Genomic DNA, 19,222 nt, shown 5'->3' with positions numbered 1-19,222 from the left:
CCTCCTCCAAATTTTATACAACCACCCCTTTCATAAAAAATCCTTGGGGGGGGGTTTGTCAAACCTGAAAGCATAGTTAATTAATTTTTGTAATATTTTGAACAAAATGGCTATCTCAAAAAATTTTTGGGATGCATTCATGGGAATGGTATGGGAGGGGCTGTTTGCCCTTCAGTCACTTTGGATTCTTAAAAAGGAACTAGAACTTTCGATTTCTAGTCAAATCTACTCCCTCTAAAGTCTAAGCAAACACCTCTTCCAAAATATTCTTATATGTTTATAATGGGCAATTTCCATAACTTGTATCCCTTGCTCTGGGGGCTGTGGGTTCTTTTTCAACCCCAGAGGCATAGTTACTTTCACTTTGGACTATTTTAAACAAAATGATTGTCTAAAAATTTTGATCAGATTCATTTGGGTAAAAAAGAATGTTGAGAGGTATGGTTGCTTTCCAGTCACTTTTGACTCTTAAAAAGGAGCTAGAACTTCTGATTTTCAATAGAATGATTCCCCTCCAAAGTTTATACCATCATCCCTTCCATAAAAACCTGAGACGTTAACAATGAGCAACTTACATAACTTGAAGCCCTTGCCCTAGGGGCTGGATAGGGGTTCTCAAACCCAGAACCATAATTATTTGACCTTCCAACTATTTGGAACAAATTGGCTATCTCAAAACTTTGATCAGAAGCTTTTGAGAAAAAAAGGCATTGGGGAGAGGAACTGGCTGCCTTCCAATTACTTTTGACTCTTAAAAATGTTACTAGAACTTCCGATTTCAAATTGAATGAGCCTCCTTTGATATTACTATAAAAAACTTTATGTGTTAGCAATGGGCAACTTACACACTTACAGCTATTGCCATGGGGCTTTGTGGGGTTTGGTCAACCCTGGAGCCATACTTATTTGACTTTTGGACTATTTTCAACAAAATGGCTATCTCAAAGTTTTGATTGGATGCATTTGGGGATAAGAGGGCGTTGGGGAGGCCAGTTTTCCACAGATCACTTTTGAGACTCTTAAAAAAAGGCACTAGAACTTCCCATTTCCAACTGAATAATGCTCTGCCGATGTTTATACGACCATATATTCCATGTGACGTGCCTCTGGGTGAAAACAACATTAAAGGGGCTGGCTGCCCTAAAATCTCCCTTCAGCATATCCTCAACATACCTTGAAATTTAAAATCATTACCCCCAATTGTTCTTTTGATATTGCTTATATTCCCTTTTCACAACCTGCATGCACATAGTGTATTTTGATTGTTTTTGTATCCTTTTCAAAATTTCCTAAAAGTATTACCTTAATACACTAAGCCGATTTATACACCGAGGATCAAACATGCCCTCTTTTCCAATAAAAATTCTTATGTGTTAACAATGGGCAAAGTGCATGAATTCGGCTATAGCCCTTGTCCTGGAGACTGGGGGGGGGAAGTGTGTCACCCCTGGAGGCATAGTTATTGGACCTTCGAACAATTTTGAACAAAATAAAATCTCAAAGTTCTGATCTGATTCATTTGTGGAAAAGTTTGTTGTGGGGGAGGGGAAGGCTGGTAGGCCTTTGATCACTTTTGACTCTTAACAAGGGCATTAAAACTTTCAGTTTACAATTGAAAGAGCCTCTTTCAAGTTTATGGGACCATCCCTTGCATAAAAACCTTATATGTTAACATGAAGCAACATGTATATCTTGCAGTCCTTGCCCTGGGGGCTGTGAGAGGTGAGATTTAACCATCTAAGCATAGTTATTTGAACTTCTGACTATTTTGAACAAAATGACTATCTCAAAATATTGATAAAATGCATTTGAGGAAAAAGGGGGGGGGGGGGTAGTTGCCCTCCAATCACTTTTGACCCTTAAATAGGGCACTAGAAATTTTGATTTCCAATCGAATGAGCCTCCTCCAAAGTTTATACGACCGTTTCCTCTCCCTCTCTCTCTCTCTCTCTCTCTCTCTCTCTCTCTCTATATATATATATATATATATATATATATATATATATATATATATATATATATATATATATATATATATATATATATATATATATAGATATATATATCTTGCATGTTAATAATGGACAGCTTGCATTACTTACAATCCTTGCCCTGTGAGCTTTGGGGGGGGGGAGTAGGTTGTCAAACCCAGAACTAGAGATATACACTCCTTGAACTATTTTAAACAAAACGGCTATCTTAAAATTTTGATCAGCTATATTTGGAGGAAAAGGACATTGGGGAGGGCTGGTTGCCCTTCAGTCACTTTGGACTCTTAAAAAAGGAACTAGAACTTTCGATTTCCAAACGGATGAGCCCCCCCCCCCCCCTAAAAAAAAGAAGTTTATACATATCAAAAATAATGATAATCAAATTATAGTTGCTTAGAAATAATTATGCTTGCTTTAAAACATTATGCCTGCCAATAATTGGATTGTAAGTGCTTAAATTTTTGAGTAATTTCTGTTTTATTCCAGGCAAGAGCAATCACATCTCAGGCCAATGATACTGAAAAAGTTCAGTTTTTTGTTGGTACACTATCTTTGAAGGCATTGAACCATATTTATGTACTAGATTATGATGAAGACTCCAACACTGTTGGGAAAAAAGTATATTCGTTTAAAAACGGGGAAGTTTGGGGTTTGAAATCACTTCACTTTGACCAGGAATTACTTGCTGTAATATTTAATTCAGTTGAAGGTAATAGTTTTTAAATTTATATTATAAATGCTAAAAATAGACTATTCTTAGTGTATTTTTGAAAAATAAATTCTATTTTTGCTGTTTACACCATCCTGGGTATTTTATTTTCTTATGTATGGAAAGTCCACAAGAAGGTTAAGTATCCACCTGGAGCCAAATTAAAAGCAGGTCGTCATGGATGGTATGACAAGAGGTCATAAAAGAGGAATTTGAAGGCTATTTTAACTTCTTGAGAGGGGTAGAGTTAAGCTTTGAATTGGTTGGGGTGAAGAAGAAGCGTGCACAGCTATGTTGGCCTTAAGCGGCTTGTTGGTACAGTGTGTGTGTAGGAGTAGCATTCTTAGTGTACTAATAAAAAGCATGTTCTATTTTTCGCTATCTGAAGTATCTTGGCTGAACCTTTTCTTGGAGTATCTGACAACAATTCCCATTATGATTGGCTGGCACTTTGGGTAGAATTAAACAAATGGTTTCTGGTAAAGTCCAGCTAGTCTGTTTTCAAATACAGTCAGAAGCTGTGTAAATCTTTCTCATGCCTTTGGGGAAATTTGTTTAACTGGAAACAAACCAATTTCTAGATATCTGATGTCACCAGCATCTTTTGTTATTTTTCTAAACGCTCTCACAATAGAAACCATCCATGATTCAGTCGTGGTCTCTTTGCATTAGTCTACTTTTGGCATGTCTTGTTTTATACCTTTTAAGTATGCATACATTAGGAAGAGCAGTGGAAGAATAGGGGGGAGGGTAAAAGTGACTAGAGGGGCTCTTGAAGAAGAAGTAGAAGCACTTGTTTGATCCTTGATTAGTCCAATTTGTATTTAATTAATGCTCTGTCATGCTATTAGCTGTATAAATTAGTTACTTACATTTTTATTGGTTGTGCTCTTGAATGGTAGCCAGTGCTACTTTTGAAGTGTTGATTAATTCTTGTATTTATATACATAGGTATACAAGTACAATTAGAATATGTAAGTAATAAATAGTAATTTCGTAATAAAAATTAGTAATTTCCAAAAAAATAGTGATTTGGCAGAATTTTATGTTTTCACTGCTAGTTTAATTCCATTGTCTTCTTCTCCAAAACATATGACCGAATGAAATTCTCTTAAAGGTGATGGTGTGCAAAGTCAAGTTTAGACCATACCAGGTTACTAAGATGAAATTACTGCAAAATTTCATGTTAAGTTAGTTAAGTAAGAAGATAAGTCACCAAATGTATATTATTTATGCAAAAGCACCTGCTTTTGTCATTTTTGTCTCAGTTTTCAGCATATCTTAAGGCATATTGGGATGGAGAACATATGTTCGTTACTTGCTTAGACTTATTTTTTTTCCACACCTGGAGCAGCATAAAGCAGCAACAGTACATGTCCTCATCGAACAATACTTGGCCAAAATCGTAATTCATTTAGAGATGACTGCTGGACTATAGCTGTATTTTCAAGGGAACGGTCAAGTGCCTTCTGTTGCCTACCACTCTTCCCTAGTACCAGTGGAGGACAATACCAAACATCATCAGGGGACCCGCGCTTGTCCCATATGAATCATGTGACCCAGTATTATCATCTTTTAAGCCAGATTTGATTTTATTTTTGGCTGCTTAGTGAATGCCCTGATTGGAGTATTACTTGTCTCGTCAACCCAAATATTCGCAACTACTCCTTGAAGCCAATACTTTTCAAAGCCAATCAACCTTCTCTTAATAGCTTTAGACAAACTCGTAGAACAGGATCGGTATGTCAGCACAGAGATGACGCTATTGTTGAACAGACACAGCTTGAGGAAATATTAGTGTGTGTCCAAACTTTTATTAAGAGATTCTTGTATTTTCATAAGCAATGCGTCTTTGTCATGGCTCTGATTTTGTGTTAATGTATTGCCAACTAAATTCACCAACTTTTTCACAGGGCTAGATCTAGAGGAGGGCATAAGGGATCAAATCCGAGGAGCGGCAACACAAGCTAAAATTGTGGTATTTATGGGAAAAAATCTTTATATTTGCAGTATTGATAGTGCAACAGGGGACAGGAAAGTCTACCCCCCCCCTCCGATAAAAACCTAATTCCGGCTCTGTTTCTTCAAAATCCGAAGCCCCTCAATTTAAGAACATCTGCAATTGTAGGTTGGAGACCATTCGACATCAACATCGTCTTTCTCATATTAATCTGTAAGTCGGCTGCAGAGACGTTTTCCACAATATCTTCACTGTTCTGTAGTTTATCTTTTCTAATTTAAGCAGTCTGGATTATATCAATAGCAAATTGCTATCACAAGACCATCTCTCAGGGTTCAATTGCGCTCCTCCACAGAAGTTACTGGAACTCAAAACCAAGAATATGATTATAGCAAATAGAATTGAAGATAGGAAGCAATATACCTTCCAACTAGCCCCGATAGCAAAACTCTTTGTTCGTCCGTTTTTGGTCTGTCCTGAAACACAGCTGCTAAACGTGCAGAGTCTTAATCATCTTTCTAGCAGATTCTATATAAAACTTATTTTAGCGGAAATGTTTTAATTTGTCCACTTTAAGTTAAAAAATGATCGTGCTGCAATAAACTGTCATTTTCTTTTAACGCTTGCTTCTGAACAATAGTTTAGTTGTAGAAGGTTGAAAATAGTTTTTCATGAATTTTGATTTTGAGAAAGCATCTGAATTCAGTACGTTTCAACAAACTAAACCAAGGGTTCTGAAAATAAAGAAAGAAATTCATATTCGACAGATTATAGGCCAATTTCATTTTGAAGGACAAGTATGAAAGCTGTTTCATATTTTTTTTTCTTAATTAAACCAAATGTTAAGCCAAATTAAACAAAATAAAGAAAGTAATTCCATTTGACCATTTGACAAGTAATTCCATTTGACAGGTCAATTTCATTTTGAACGACAAGTATGAAACCTGTTTGATATTTTTTTTCTGAATTAAACCAAATTAAACAAAATAAAGAAAGTAATTCCATTTGACCATTTGACATGTAATTCCATTTGACAGGCCAATTTCATTTTGAAGGACAAGTATGAAAGCTGTTCGTTATTTTTTTGTCTTAATTAAACCAAATGTTAAACCAAATTAAACAAAATAAAGAAAGTAATTCCATTTGACCATTTGACAAGTAATTCCATTTGACACGCCAATTTCATTTTGAAGGACAAGTACGAAAGCTGTTCGATATTTTTTTTCTTAATTAAACCAAATTAAACAAAATAAAGAAAGTAATTCCATTTGACATGTAATTCCATTCGACAGGTCAATTTCATTTTGAAGGACAAGTATGAAAGCTGTTTGATATTTTTTTTTCTTGATTAAACCAAATGTTAACACAAATACTTGTGGCAATTCCGTAATATCAAGAACTTTAATTTTAAAAATTCGTAATGTATTTATTGGGTACTGTTTCTCCTTTGCTTCATTTACATTAAGGATGGTTTTTGGGTATAAAAAAGTTGCATATAAAAATATAAAAAACTGTGGCAGATATGAAAAACTGCCAGTTCTGACAAGAACGGGCTTTTAAGCTATATATAATTTAACTAATTCAAATTAACTCTCTAAGTCGTTTGTTAGAGGACATTTGTGTTCTGTACTTAGAGATGAGATGCACGCATTCAGCCAATCTTTCCTATCTTAAGGATTTGGCGCAGGATGGCTTATTGAGTTGTTTTTTAAGTATGATTTTTTTTCGCTCTCTTCTTATTCTTTGTTTTCCTGTTGTTTTCTTGTTCCCACTTTTTTGTTTTATTTTGTGTCATTTTGTTAATGTTGTCGGTATTGCTGCTCATTAATGTTTATCAGCCACTGCTAACAAGTCTTTGACTTTCTAAAGTGGCTGATGTGGTTCTTTTGTATATTTATGATATATGTATAATAAAAAGTGTCTCTCTCTCTTAAAAAAAAGTAATCTTTGTATCTACACTTATCAGTTTCCTACATTTGTATGCCAATTTATGTTGCCATTGTTGTCACACAAAGATATTTTGCTGAATGAAAGGACTTTTCTATGAGAATTATCCGAATATAAAGTTATAAAGTTAATATAAAGACTTTCTTTTAAGGTAAAGAAGGACCCAAAAACGTTTTGGGTTGTATTGAAACTTTGAGCTTTTCATGATTACAATAGTGGACTTTATGATGACATTTTGCCGATAAAGCTGTATTATGTATGAGAAATGTATAAATAAAAAGCTTAAGAATTACCAATTTTTTAAGGAAAGTGTGACCGGAAACCGAATTTATTTCTTTGGAATCGTTTTTTTGTTTGTCTTAGGGAATTCCAGAATTCGATGGTTGATATATGAAGCCAGCGTTCGGCAACCATGACATGAAACCCCTAGTTGCAATGCAAGATGGCTAATATCAAGATTATCAAATACAAAATTAATTGGTTACTAATGGAAGATTGGTAAGGCTGTAAATATTAGCAAAACCTTGTTTTTGATGGAAAAAAGGAAAAGGTTTACAAAACACCACTATTTTGACTTATTTTATATTTTTATCTGCCACTATATCAATTTAGTGTTGAAACTCGACGCTAGGCTGCAGATTATGTCTTTGTTTCATTATTTCAATCCCACTATATTTTTAGCCTATAATATATCTAATCTTCGATTTTTCAGATTCGTCAAATTCACTAAAGGCTGGAGTTTTTAGAATTCCCAACTCAGAATTTCCTAGCATTCCAATAGCAGAGAACTCAGGATGTGTCGAAACTGTTTCTTTGTTTGATACTCACAAAATTGGAAAAAATGTGAGATCCCTTGAGTGGCATCCAACCAATGGCTCAGAAGCTGTTATGGCCGTTGACGCCAATCTGATTATCTGGAGCATGGCAACTTCGTCACCCACTGTAAGTCAGTGGCCATTTTATGTATCATTAAATATAATGAGGCTGGTTTAGGGGGTGGCAATAAGCTCATTGGCCATCAAGGCTCATTTTAAACTTGTAAACACATTATATATGTAGGAGGCTATCAGTAGTGAGGGCTTTTTTGGATTTAACAACACCCATAGCCACTACTCTTTTCTTCCTTTAATGGTTTAAGATGACAAAGAAGTTTAAAAGCGATTACCCTCAAGACACATCTTCAAGATGCAGGTGCATGGTACGTTATAGACAATATATTCTAAAAGATGCAGATGTCTATCATGTAGTAGGAAATGTTTCTAAACGATACAGGAGGTTGTTACGTAATCGGTTTTGTTTGGTTAAAGATTTCTTTGGTTGTTACATAATAAAATTTTTTTACGTTTGCTTGTAACGTAATAGGGGATTGTGTACTTCAGGTTTTCTATGGTTGTTATGTAATAGGGTTTGTTTTCTAAAAGATAGTGGTGCTTGTTACGTAATAGGGAATGTTTACTTCAGTTCTTTGCTCGTTACATAATAGGGTTGGTTTGCTTTGGTTGTTACGTAATAGGGTTTGTTTACTTATTCACATGCTTTCTTTGGTTGTTACGTAATAGGGTCTCTTTACTTTTGCTTGTAACATTACAGAAAGTGTTTTTTATTTGATTCTTTTAAAATCCCTTGAGGGCCAGGAAAAAACCTTTACGGGCCTACCAAATCATGTTTTGTTTTGATCTATATGTTTAAAAGCCTTAGGAGGACCAGGAAAAACCTTCAGGGCCCACTAGTGAGGAACCTTCAAGATGCCGGGCCCCAGCCAGAAATTCCACCAGGCCCCTAGCAGCCAATTCAATCGTTCCCTAGCAACCTCTTTCACTGCAGGAAGGGTCCCTAGCATTCAATTCCAACGGGGCCCCTAGCAATCAATTCCAGCTAAGGCCCTAGTAAGCAATTCCAACAAGGCCCTAGCAACTAATTTCAACGGGACCCTAGCAACCAATTTTAACGGACCCCTAGCATCCAATTCCATCGGACTCTTTGCATCCAATTCCATTGGGCTCCTAGCATCCAATTTCACTGGGGCCCCTAGCACCCAATTCCACCGGGGCCCCTAACATCCAATTTCACTGTCAAGGCGTTTTTTCAAGACCTGTCATGACTTTTTGAGACATTTTTCTTCAAGACTTCTTAAAGATACATTTCTTCAAAACGTTTTTCTTCATGATTTCTTTAGTTCTTACGTAATAGGAAATGTTTATTAGTGTTAAGGATGACGCATTCACATGTGACTTGTTTCTTCAGAATCTGTGGGGAATCTCCGCTTGAAACAGAGGAGGGCCCACACGTGGGATGTCTCGTAATGACGATGTACATTGGGGATATTACATAATTACTTGATGAATTTTTTCTTCACGATTTCATTTTTTTCAAGGCGTTTTCTTTTCAGGGAAACTTTGTAATCAGAAGATTTTTGTCTGCATTAGTTTCGAAAGAGATTTCCCCTCAATGGAATGGAACGCTAGACAGCTGTCCTAAGAAAGCCTTTCTAATATTTCTATTCAACGAGTACTTTCTACGTGATAGCCTACGCACGGAGAATTCACTGCCAAGATTTCTAGAATGATTAAATGAATCGCCTGTTACCAACCCTTTCCAGATGAGAGCGCGTAAGCATCTCAATACTATTGATTTTTGATATATTAGAAGCACCTGCCTGCTACTTTCCATGAATTTAAATCTCGACGCTAGCAAAATCACATTAAAAAAAATGAAACATGCTAACGAAGACATTCGGTTATTTCTGAGAGGTTTTAATGAAAATGCCACGCTTCTTTGAGCCAAGACTATGCATATTCACAACTTTGTGACAATATGTAGCTGGCCCATCCTAGTAAAGAATTCTATAGGGGGAGGGTTGTTATTAGAGGTAAGTTTGAGCCATATTATGTATATTTTTGAGCTTTTAATGAAAATGCCTTGTTGCTATTGCTCTATTAGATTTACCTGCCTGTTACATGCCTTTGATTTAAATCTTGATACTAGCAAAATCACATTTTGAAAAATGAAACACGCAAACGAAGAAAAAAGACACACATTTACCATTCGGTTTTTTTCTGAGAGGTTTAATGAAAATACCACGTTTCTTTGAGCCATGTATACTTTTTGACTAAGTATATTCACGTCACCTTGACAGTATTTGGCTGGCCCAACCTAGCAAGCGATTCCAGAAGGGGAGGGTTGTTACTCGGAGCTCTTGATGAAAATGCCTGTTTCTATTGCTGTATTAGACGCACAGGCATGTCACATTCCATTGATTTGTATCTTGATACTAGAAAAAGCTAATTTTAAAAAATTAAACACCAAAATGAAGAAACAGACACATTTTTGCATTCGGTTATTTCCGAGATGTTTTAATGAAAATACCACGTTTCTTTGAGCCAAGACTACGCATACTCACGTCACCGTGACAATATATGGCTGACCCACCCTAGCAAGTAATTCCAGAGGGTCAGGATTGTTATTAAAGGTAAATTTGACCCATATTCAGAGCTATTTCTGTGAGATTTTAATGGAAATGCCTTGTTTCCATTGTTCTATTAGGTGCACCTGGCTGTCAAATTCCATTAATTTAAATCTGTATACTAGTAAAATCACATTTTTGAAAATAAAACACGTAAACGAAGAAAAAAGAGATCCATTTTTCATTTCTTTTTTAGAATTTTTAGTGAAAATTCCACAGTTCTTTAAGCCAAGACTATGTAGATTCACGCCACTATGGCAATATGTGACTAGCCCACCCTGGCAAGCATTTCTAGAGGGGGAGGTTTGTTATTAGAGATAAATTTAAGCCATATTCAGTGATATATCTGGGAGGTCTAATGCAAATGCCTCGTTTTTTGACTGGGTGTTCGATATTAGTCGCTGATAAAATACTTCAACACCACCCACCTTAACTTTAAGCCGTAGAAAGTGTTATTAAAGGCGATTCACGTCACCCTTACAAACTATGGGTGGCACACGGCTCCCTTTGGTACTCTTCATCGTTCCAAAGACATTTTTTGGGTAGTTTTCTACAAAAATATCCGAAAGAATCGGTCGTTTAAACATAATGAAAAATCTCCAATAGCGTTTCTTCTAATGATTCCTGGCAATTAAGGCCAGCGTGGCACAATTTACCAGCCCAATGACACCCTCTGGCACCCCTCATCATTTTAAAGGTATTTTTCAAGTATTTTCTTGATAAAAATCACGCTTTATACCCATTGGCTCATGTTTTTGCAAGCCACCATCAACATGATACAGCAGATCAATTCACAAAAATAAAAACAAAGAGAAATAAAAATCAATGAAAAGACAACAAACGAGCCAGTAGAGTGAGAAGATGAAAGCCTATTACAACGCGAATATGTGAGATATTATGAGAATCCTAAATCTTACAACCTGTAAGATTTACAGGTATACTCAAACCGAGAAAACCTAGAGAGATATGAGACGTATAAGAAATGCCTTCATTCAGTTCTGAGGAAAGCAAAAAGAATTTATGTGAATAATAAAATATCTGAAAGTGGGAAGGATGGACAAAAAGTCTGGAAGGTCATTAATTCGGTTTTGCGACCAAATGATAAGAAAGCAGAATTGCCTTCCAGACTTTTTGTCAACCGGGAGGCTGTTACGGAACCCACTCAGGTTGCAAAAGAACTCAGTACATTTTTTGCAAGGATAGGAGGAATTACATCTAATTCTGCGAAAAGTCCCCACAAACCCTAAAAGCATTACCTTGGCTCAGCATGCACTAAATCAATGGCAATAATTCCTGGACATCAACTGAAGTAGAGCTAATTGTGAAGACCTTGAAAGGCACATCAGCGTCTGGATTTGACGGGATACACACGAAAGCCCTGAAAGCAGTCCTCCCTTCTATCCTAGAGCCATTAACTTATTTGATAAACCTGTCTATAAGAAGTGGTGTTTTTCCTTCGATATTAAAAAAAGCAAGAATAATCCCTCTGCATAAAGTTGGCCCTCATGACGATCCATCAAACTTCTGACCCATATCCATATTATCTGTTTTTTCAAAAGTTTTTGAAAAACCCTTACAAAGACTACTTTACCAGTTTCTTGAAAAAAAAAGATTTTTTAATAGTCGTCAGTTTGGCTTCAGACCTGGTCATTCAACAGAAGATGCTCTGGCATCCTTAAGCTTATTCATCAACAGAGCACTTGACTCAGGTCTTCTGCCAGCTGCTATATTGATTGACAGCAAGAAAGCATTTGACAGTATGGATCATACAATCTTACTGGGAAAGCTACAACATATTGGAGTGAGAGGGATAGCCCTTCAATGGTTTGAATCTTACCTTCAAAATAGGTGCATCTACATTGGTGACGACCCAAGAAACGACACTACTGTGAAATTTGGTGTGCCCCAAGGATCAATCCTCGGTCCTCTTTTGTTTTTAATCCATGTAAATGACCTAACTCGTATCCTTAATCCGAATCATGACGACCAAAAATGCTGTAACCTATGCTTTGCTCAAACATCTGAGGACATTACTAACGAGCAAGATGAACTTATAGCGTTCGCTGACGACACTACAATTACCTGCTGCGGACTTGATATGCCTTCACTCCAGCGGAAGCTTGAAAACATCATAGAAGAGACCCATCTGTGGATGGATGCCAACAAACTTGTCATCAATGTAGAAAAATCTTGAATCCTACTATTTTCAAGGGTAGGAACCCTTCACCCAGAAATAACAGGAATTGTGACGTCTCGTGGAAAGGTTCAACGACCAGTAAATAGATGTGCAAAATATTTAGGAGTAATAGTAGATGAAAACCTTTCTTTCCTTCCTCACATCCATGCTGTAGAATTAAAGCTTTCAAGGAATCTGGGTATCATGAAGAAACTGAAGCAAACATTCCCACGTAAAACCCTTACCCTTCTCTACAATGCACTCATTAGACCCCACTTACAATATTGCGCAATGGTATGGCAATCAACATTCAAATCCCATCTGAAAAAACTGGATTCCATCCACAAAAATGCCTTGAACATCATCAAACACACAGAAGATTATCTCTCGCTGAAATCGCTGTTTGAGCTTTCCTGCTTGGTTTTTGCTTTCAGATTCCTCTCTGGCTTGCTTACACCGTCTTTTAGGAATCTATTCAGTTTGGTATCCGAACAGCGTCTTCCAATTACAAGACTATCTGCACAGATCCATATTCGAAATACGCCAACAGTGAGGTCGGATTTTTCGCCTGACATCGTCTGTGCTAAGGCTTACAATACCCTACCGCTTGAACTGAGAGATAGGAGCTCCCTTATTTCTTTCAAAAAGAGAATAAAAAATCATCTTGTTTTGAATTAGTTTAATTTGAATAAAGAATCTAATTAGAAAAGTGATTTTAGCTATTATTGAGTTTTTTTGTGGGGGTTGGAGTGGTTTGCTCCTGGATGAAGGGGTGGGGACTTGTAAGGATATTTTTTTGGTAGGGGCCATGGTTGTATCGAGAAGTGGAGGGAGAGCCATAGTGCGTATTTATTTTTGAGGTGATATGGGACTCAGCATGAAATTTTTGCATACAGATGAGAGATTAAGTATGTTATGACTGTTATAATTTTTTTTTAATAAACCCGAATGGACTGAACTGAAACTGAAACTGTTACAATCAAAATATAATCATGGATTACCAAAATCTTGGTTTGTATTATGAAAATATTGGCTGATATTATCAAACATCTTGCACTACATCGTACAAGAATAAGTGCATTATCAATACCTGAAGTGGCATTATCAAAATCATAAAAATTATTAACAAAATCTGTCACGATATTATCAAAATCTTACCAGGCATTAATTAAATTTTTTTGGCACTATCAAACCTTGTCTGAAACTGCCAAAATCGAAAATGGTGTCATCAAATTCTATCTGTTATTACCAAATTTAACGTACTACAATAAAATCGTATCTCCTATTATCAAAATTGTCAAAATTTTGCCAAGTATTACCAAAATGATACAATTATTCTGTCTGATATTTTCAAACATCTTGCACTAATCATCAAAATCACGATAGATATAATGAGAATTCCCTTTGTATTATCAAAACCTAGTGTAATATTGTCAAAATATTGCAAGCTATTAACAAAATCTTGCATGATATTATCAAAATCGTAAGTGATATTAACAAAACATTTGTAGCTATAATCAAAACGTGTCTGCTATTACCAAGGTCCGACATGGTTGCTATCAAAATCTTGCTACCTATAAACAAAATTTAACATAGTGCTATCAAAATTATATCTGCTATTATCAAGAATATCAAAATATTGTCAAATATTTTCAAGACCTTACATGATAATATCAAAGTCTTGCATGATATTACAAAATCATATTTAAATATTACGAAATTCTGTCTTGTATTTTCAAAGCCTTGTGAGATATTATGACAATCCTTTCAGGTATTACGTAAATTTTGCCAATTATTATCAAAATCAAGAATGATGCAAGAAAAACCGTGCCTGGTACTATCAAAGTATTATTAAGTATTACCAAAATCTTGTGTGATATTATCGAAATCATGGCTGAAATTATCAAATATGTTTTGCTACATTATCAAAATCCCACATGGTAAACGAGAATCATCTATTGCATTATCAAAACCTGCAGTGGTGTTAACAAAATCACGGAAGTTATTAACAAAATCTTGTATGGTATTATGAAAATTTTACCTGATATTAACAAAAGTACTGTTCTGGTAATATCAAAACGCCTCTGATATCGTCAAATCTGGTGATGTTATCTAAATTGTGTTTGCTATTACCGGATTTAACATAGTGTGATCTAATCGTGTCTGTCACTATCAAGACTATCAAAATATTACCAAAATCTTGCATGATACTATCAAGATTATCAAAATCTTTCCAAATCTTATCAAAACCTTACATGATATTATCAAAGTATTGAAGGATATTACTAAATCACGTTTAAATATTACAAAATCTTGTGTTGAACTTTCAAAGCCTTGTGAGATATTATGAAAATCCTTTTCCGGTGTTCCCTATATCGTCTAAGTTAATATCATAATCTAGGATGATGCTAGCAAAATCGTTTCTGGTACTATCAAAATATTATCAAGCATTACCAATAACTTGTGTGATACTATAAACATCATACTTGAAATTAGCAAATATTTTTCGCTATATTATCAAAATCTAAGATGGTATAATGAGAATCCTCTATGATATTATCGAAACTTAAAATAGTATTCTTGAGATTTTGCAAGTTATTAACAAAATCATGCACGCTATTATGAAAATTTCGCCTGATTTTAACAAAAATAATTTTCTGGTAATATCAAAACTTGTCCGATATCGTCAAATCGGACATTTTGTTATCTAAATCGTGTCCACTATTACCAAATTTACGTCGTGCAATCACATCGTGTCTGTCGTTATCAAGATTATCAAAATCTTGCCAAGTATTACCGAACTTTTGTATCATACTATCAAAACTTTGCCTGATATTATGAAACAACTGACACTACATTATCAAAGTCTCGAGTGATTTACTGAGAATTCTTTATGACAATATCAAAACAATACATGGTACTATCAAAATCATGCAGGTTATTAATAAAATATTGCAAGGTATATCATACCTTGCAAGATTTTGTTAATAATTTGCACGGTTTTCATTATGCAATCTCAGGTTTGATTATGCAATTATTCTTGTTATGTCAGGTTGAATTATGATAGTGCAGTGCAAGATGTTTGATAATATCAACCAAGATTTTGATAATACCACACAAGATTTTGGTAATGCTTGATAATAAATAATTGTTCCAGAGAAGATTTTGCTGGAACCATTCTAGATTTTTATAATAACTTGCAACGTTTAGATAATGCCCGAAAGGATTCTTATAATATCTCACAAGACATTGATAATGCGAGACGATGTTTTGTGATATTAAACAAAATTCGGTAACATCATGCAAGATTTCGATAATATGTAAGGTTTTTATATTATTTGACAAGATGTTGATAATCTTGATAGGGGCAAACACAATTTTAATAGCACTTTTCTGAAGATTCCTGAATAGGTAATAAGATTTTGATAGCATCATATTAGATTTTGGTGATAGCAGTCACGTTTTGATTGTTGCTAAAGATATTTCATATATAACGTGTGAGATTATGATAATACTATGTGAGACATAGCTAATAACTTGCATGATAGTATCGCTTGTGGTTTTGTTATTGGCATAAATGATTCTCATTAGATCAGTCGAGATTTTGATAATGTAGTGCGAGATGTTTCATAATGTCACACAAGATTTTGTTAATATCATACAAGAATTTACAAATATTTGGCAAGATTTTGATAATCTGGACTATAGCCGACACGGTTTCATACTACTGTATCAAATTTTGGTAATAGCAGACATGGTTTTGATGAAACCATTTTAGGTTTTGACAATATTGGACACATTTTGATAGCAACAGAAAATATTTTGTTAATGCTAGATAAGATTTTGATAATACCACGGATGATTTTGTTAATTCCTTGCATGATTTAAATATTACCATTTCAGTTTTTGATAATGCAATAGATGATTCTCGCTATATCAGGTGTGATTTTGATAACGTAGTGCAAGATGTTTGATAATGTCAGGCAAGATCTTGATAATACCACACAAGATTTTCAAATGCCTCATAATATTTTGATAGCAATGGACACGATTTTACAAAAACCATTCTAGATTTTGATCATTACTTGTAAGATTTAGGGAATGACCTCTGAATGGAACCGGAGGAATTGGAACCCTGGAATCGGGGACAGAAGTGTTGGAACAAGAATTGACAGACGAGAATCGGTAAAACTTGAGCTGGGACTGGAACTGATGGAGCTTGGAGCGGAACTAGAAATGCTGTAGGGGGCGGAAGCGGAATCTGGCATCACATTATTATGAAAATACCTAAAATATATCTTAGGAATGATGAGGGGTGCCATCTTGTGCCAGAGGACCATTCATTTTATGGTACGGTTGTGGGAATTGACATCGTGTATAACGTTGAGGGTGGCTTGCGAAAACATGACCCTATGGTTTGAAGTATGATTTTTAGCAAGAAAATGTCTGGAAAATGTCTTAGGCATGACGAGGGGTGGAAGAGGGCCAGTCATAGTATCGTACAGTGGCGCGAATGGACATGTTGTATCGCGTTTAGGATCGCTTGTGTTGTCAAACCGATGGGTTTGATGCATGATTTCAAACAAGAAAATACATAAAATTCATAAAGAATGATGAGGGTGCAAGACGATGTCATCGGCCGCGTACATTGTGCCACGCTGGCTGCAATTGTAATTGCAATGCCAGGAGTCATCTGAAATGACTCTATTGGGCATTTTTCATTTGGTATAAGCCACCGATTCGTGTGTAAACGGATATTTTTGGAGGAAAATGCCCGAAGATTAGATGCGTCTAAAACAATTTTTAGGTGGAGGGGGGACTGAAATCTAACACCCAGTCAAAGAAACGAGGCATTTTCATTAAGACCTCCCAGAAATATCCTCTAAAATATAAGCCATAATAATTAAATATTTAAGTCATAAATATATTAAAAAAAAAATATAAAGGCAGAGAAAAACAAGGTATTGTCAGCCAGTGAACCTATGTTAAGAGAGAATAAGCAAATATTTTGACAAGGACCTCCGCCAAGTCGTCCTCAATGCCAAAAACAACAAAAAATCTAACCTTTTGACGAAAGACAAGTAGGTACTAAAAAAAAATAAAACAGAATACATGAAAGACATTTTCATCAATTGAATTGTGCAAATATTATCTGCTTAGCAATAGTCCCTACTTATTCCCTACTTCCCTACTTATTCAACTCACGTTAAAAATGTGGACAGGTGTTTTTACCTTAAACTGAGGAAAAATCTTATTTGAACTATTTAAGATTAAGTTAATGTAAATTAGGCCTATTCAAATATCTCCAGTGTCTCTATTTATAGCCAATTTCTTTTTGATATACTTGTTAATCTCAACTGCCTCTCTAAATGACTGTGGTAAACCATTTACATTTGATATCAAAATTTCTTCCTCAAAAAGAACTAAATGGTCCGTATTTTCGAAAACAATGAGGGCCAAAGCAGAATCAAAATCATCATTTTTATTTTTATTTTCAAATCTCAGGTCATTATCTATTCAAACCTTGTGTTCATGCAGTCGTTCCCCCAACTGTTGATTGGTCCTGCCAATATAGATAATATTGCTTAAATTTACCTCTAATAATAACCTGTCCCCCATGGCATTGCTTGGTAGTGTGGACTAGTCACATATTACCGTGCTGGCGTGAATATACATAGTCTTTGCTCAAAGAAACGTGGCATTTTCATTAAAACCTCTCAGAAATAACTTAATGCAAAAATGTTTTTTCTTTTTTTGTGAGTTTCATTTTTGAAAAAGTGATTTTTTAGTGTCAAGACTTAAAGTAATGGAATCTGATAGCGCGCATGTAAAAGAGCAAAGAAGCTAGGCATTTTCAGGTAACAAGGCTTCTATTTACCTCTAATAACAATCCTCCCCCTCTGGAATTGCTTGCTAGGGTGGTGCAGCCACATATCGTCACGGTGGTGAAAATATGCATAGTCTTGGATCAAAGAAACGTGGCATTTTCATTAAAATTTCTCAGAAATAACCGAACGCCAAAAAGGGTCTGTTTTGCTTTGTTTGTATGTTTCATTTTTCAAACTATGATTCTGCTACTATCAAGGTTAAAATCAATGGAACTTAACAGGCAGATGCGTCTAAAAGATCAAAAATCAATAGCATTAGGTTGCTTGCCTGCTCTCATGTGGAAAGGGTTACAAACTAGCGATCCATTTAGTCATTCTAGAAAGGCTGGCAGGGAATTCTCCTTGTGTGGAATAGGCTATCATGTAGAAAGTATTCCTCGAATAAAAGTACTAGAAAGGTGCTCTCTTGGTTCAGCTGTCTAGCGCTCCATTCAAAGGAAGGAAAATCTCTTTCGAATCTTGATGCGGACAAAAATCTTAGGATTATAAAGGTTCCCTGAGAAAAAGAACCTTGAAAAAATGAGATCCCGGAGAAAAAAACGACTTGAAAGAAAAATGAAATCCTTAAGAAAAATCTTTGAAGTATTATGTAACATTCTAATTACGTAAAATTCAAAGTTTGTGCCCTCCTCAGTTACAAATGAGGATTCTCCATGGGTCTTGGAGAAATCAGTCAAGCATGAATGTGTCATCCTTAACATTGGTAAACATTCCCTATTGCGTAAAGCGTTTGAAGACGTTTTGTTCAAACGTCTTGAACAAAAATGTCTTAAAAACGTCTTGGAAATCAACCTATTGAAAAAAACGCCTTGACGGTGGAATTGGATGCTAGGGGACCTGGAGGAATTGAGTGCTAAGGTCTCCAGCGAAACTGGATGCTAAGTGGGTGGTAGGGCCCCTCGGTGGTTAGGGTAGTTGCCCCGGTGAAGTTGGATGCTAGGGGCTCTATGGAATTGGATGCTAGGAGTCCGTTAGAATTGGTTGCTAGGGCCCCCGTTGGAATTGATTGCTAGAGATCTGGTTTGAATTGGTTGCTAGGGCCCCTATTGGTATTGACTGCTTGGAGCTCCCTCTCCCATATGAAAAGA

General features: G+C 35.6%; 1 protein-coding gene across 5 annotated transcripts in view; it reads left to right on the top strand.

Moving 5' to 3' along the window:
• Window positions 1-19,222, top strand: part of LOC136030854 (EARP-interacting protein homolog) — a 171,302-nt gene that overhangs the window by 8,847 nt on the left and 143,233 nt on the right. For all 5 annotated transcript variants that reach the window (XM_065709909.1, XM_065709907.1, XM_065709908.1 and 2 more), the window contains exons 2-3: window positions 2,478-2,700; window positions 7,320-7,549. In XM_065709909.1, the coding sequence (XP_065565981.1) occupies window positions 2,478-2,700; window positions 7,320-7,549 (453 nt within the window). The remainder of the gene's footprint in view (window positions 1-2,477; window positions 2,701-7,319; window positions 7,550-19,222) is intronic.

The sequence above is a fragment of the Artemia franciscana genome, chromosome 9, assembly GCF_032884065.1.
Source record: "Artemia franciscana chromosome 9, ASM3288406v1, whole genome shotgun sequence".
NCBI classification, from domain to species: Eukaryota; Metazoa; Arthropoda; class Branchiopoda; order Anostraca; family Artemiidae; genus Artemia; species Artemia franciscana.
This window is presented reverse-complemented; position numbering and strand designations above follow the sequence as displayed.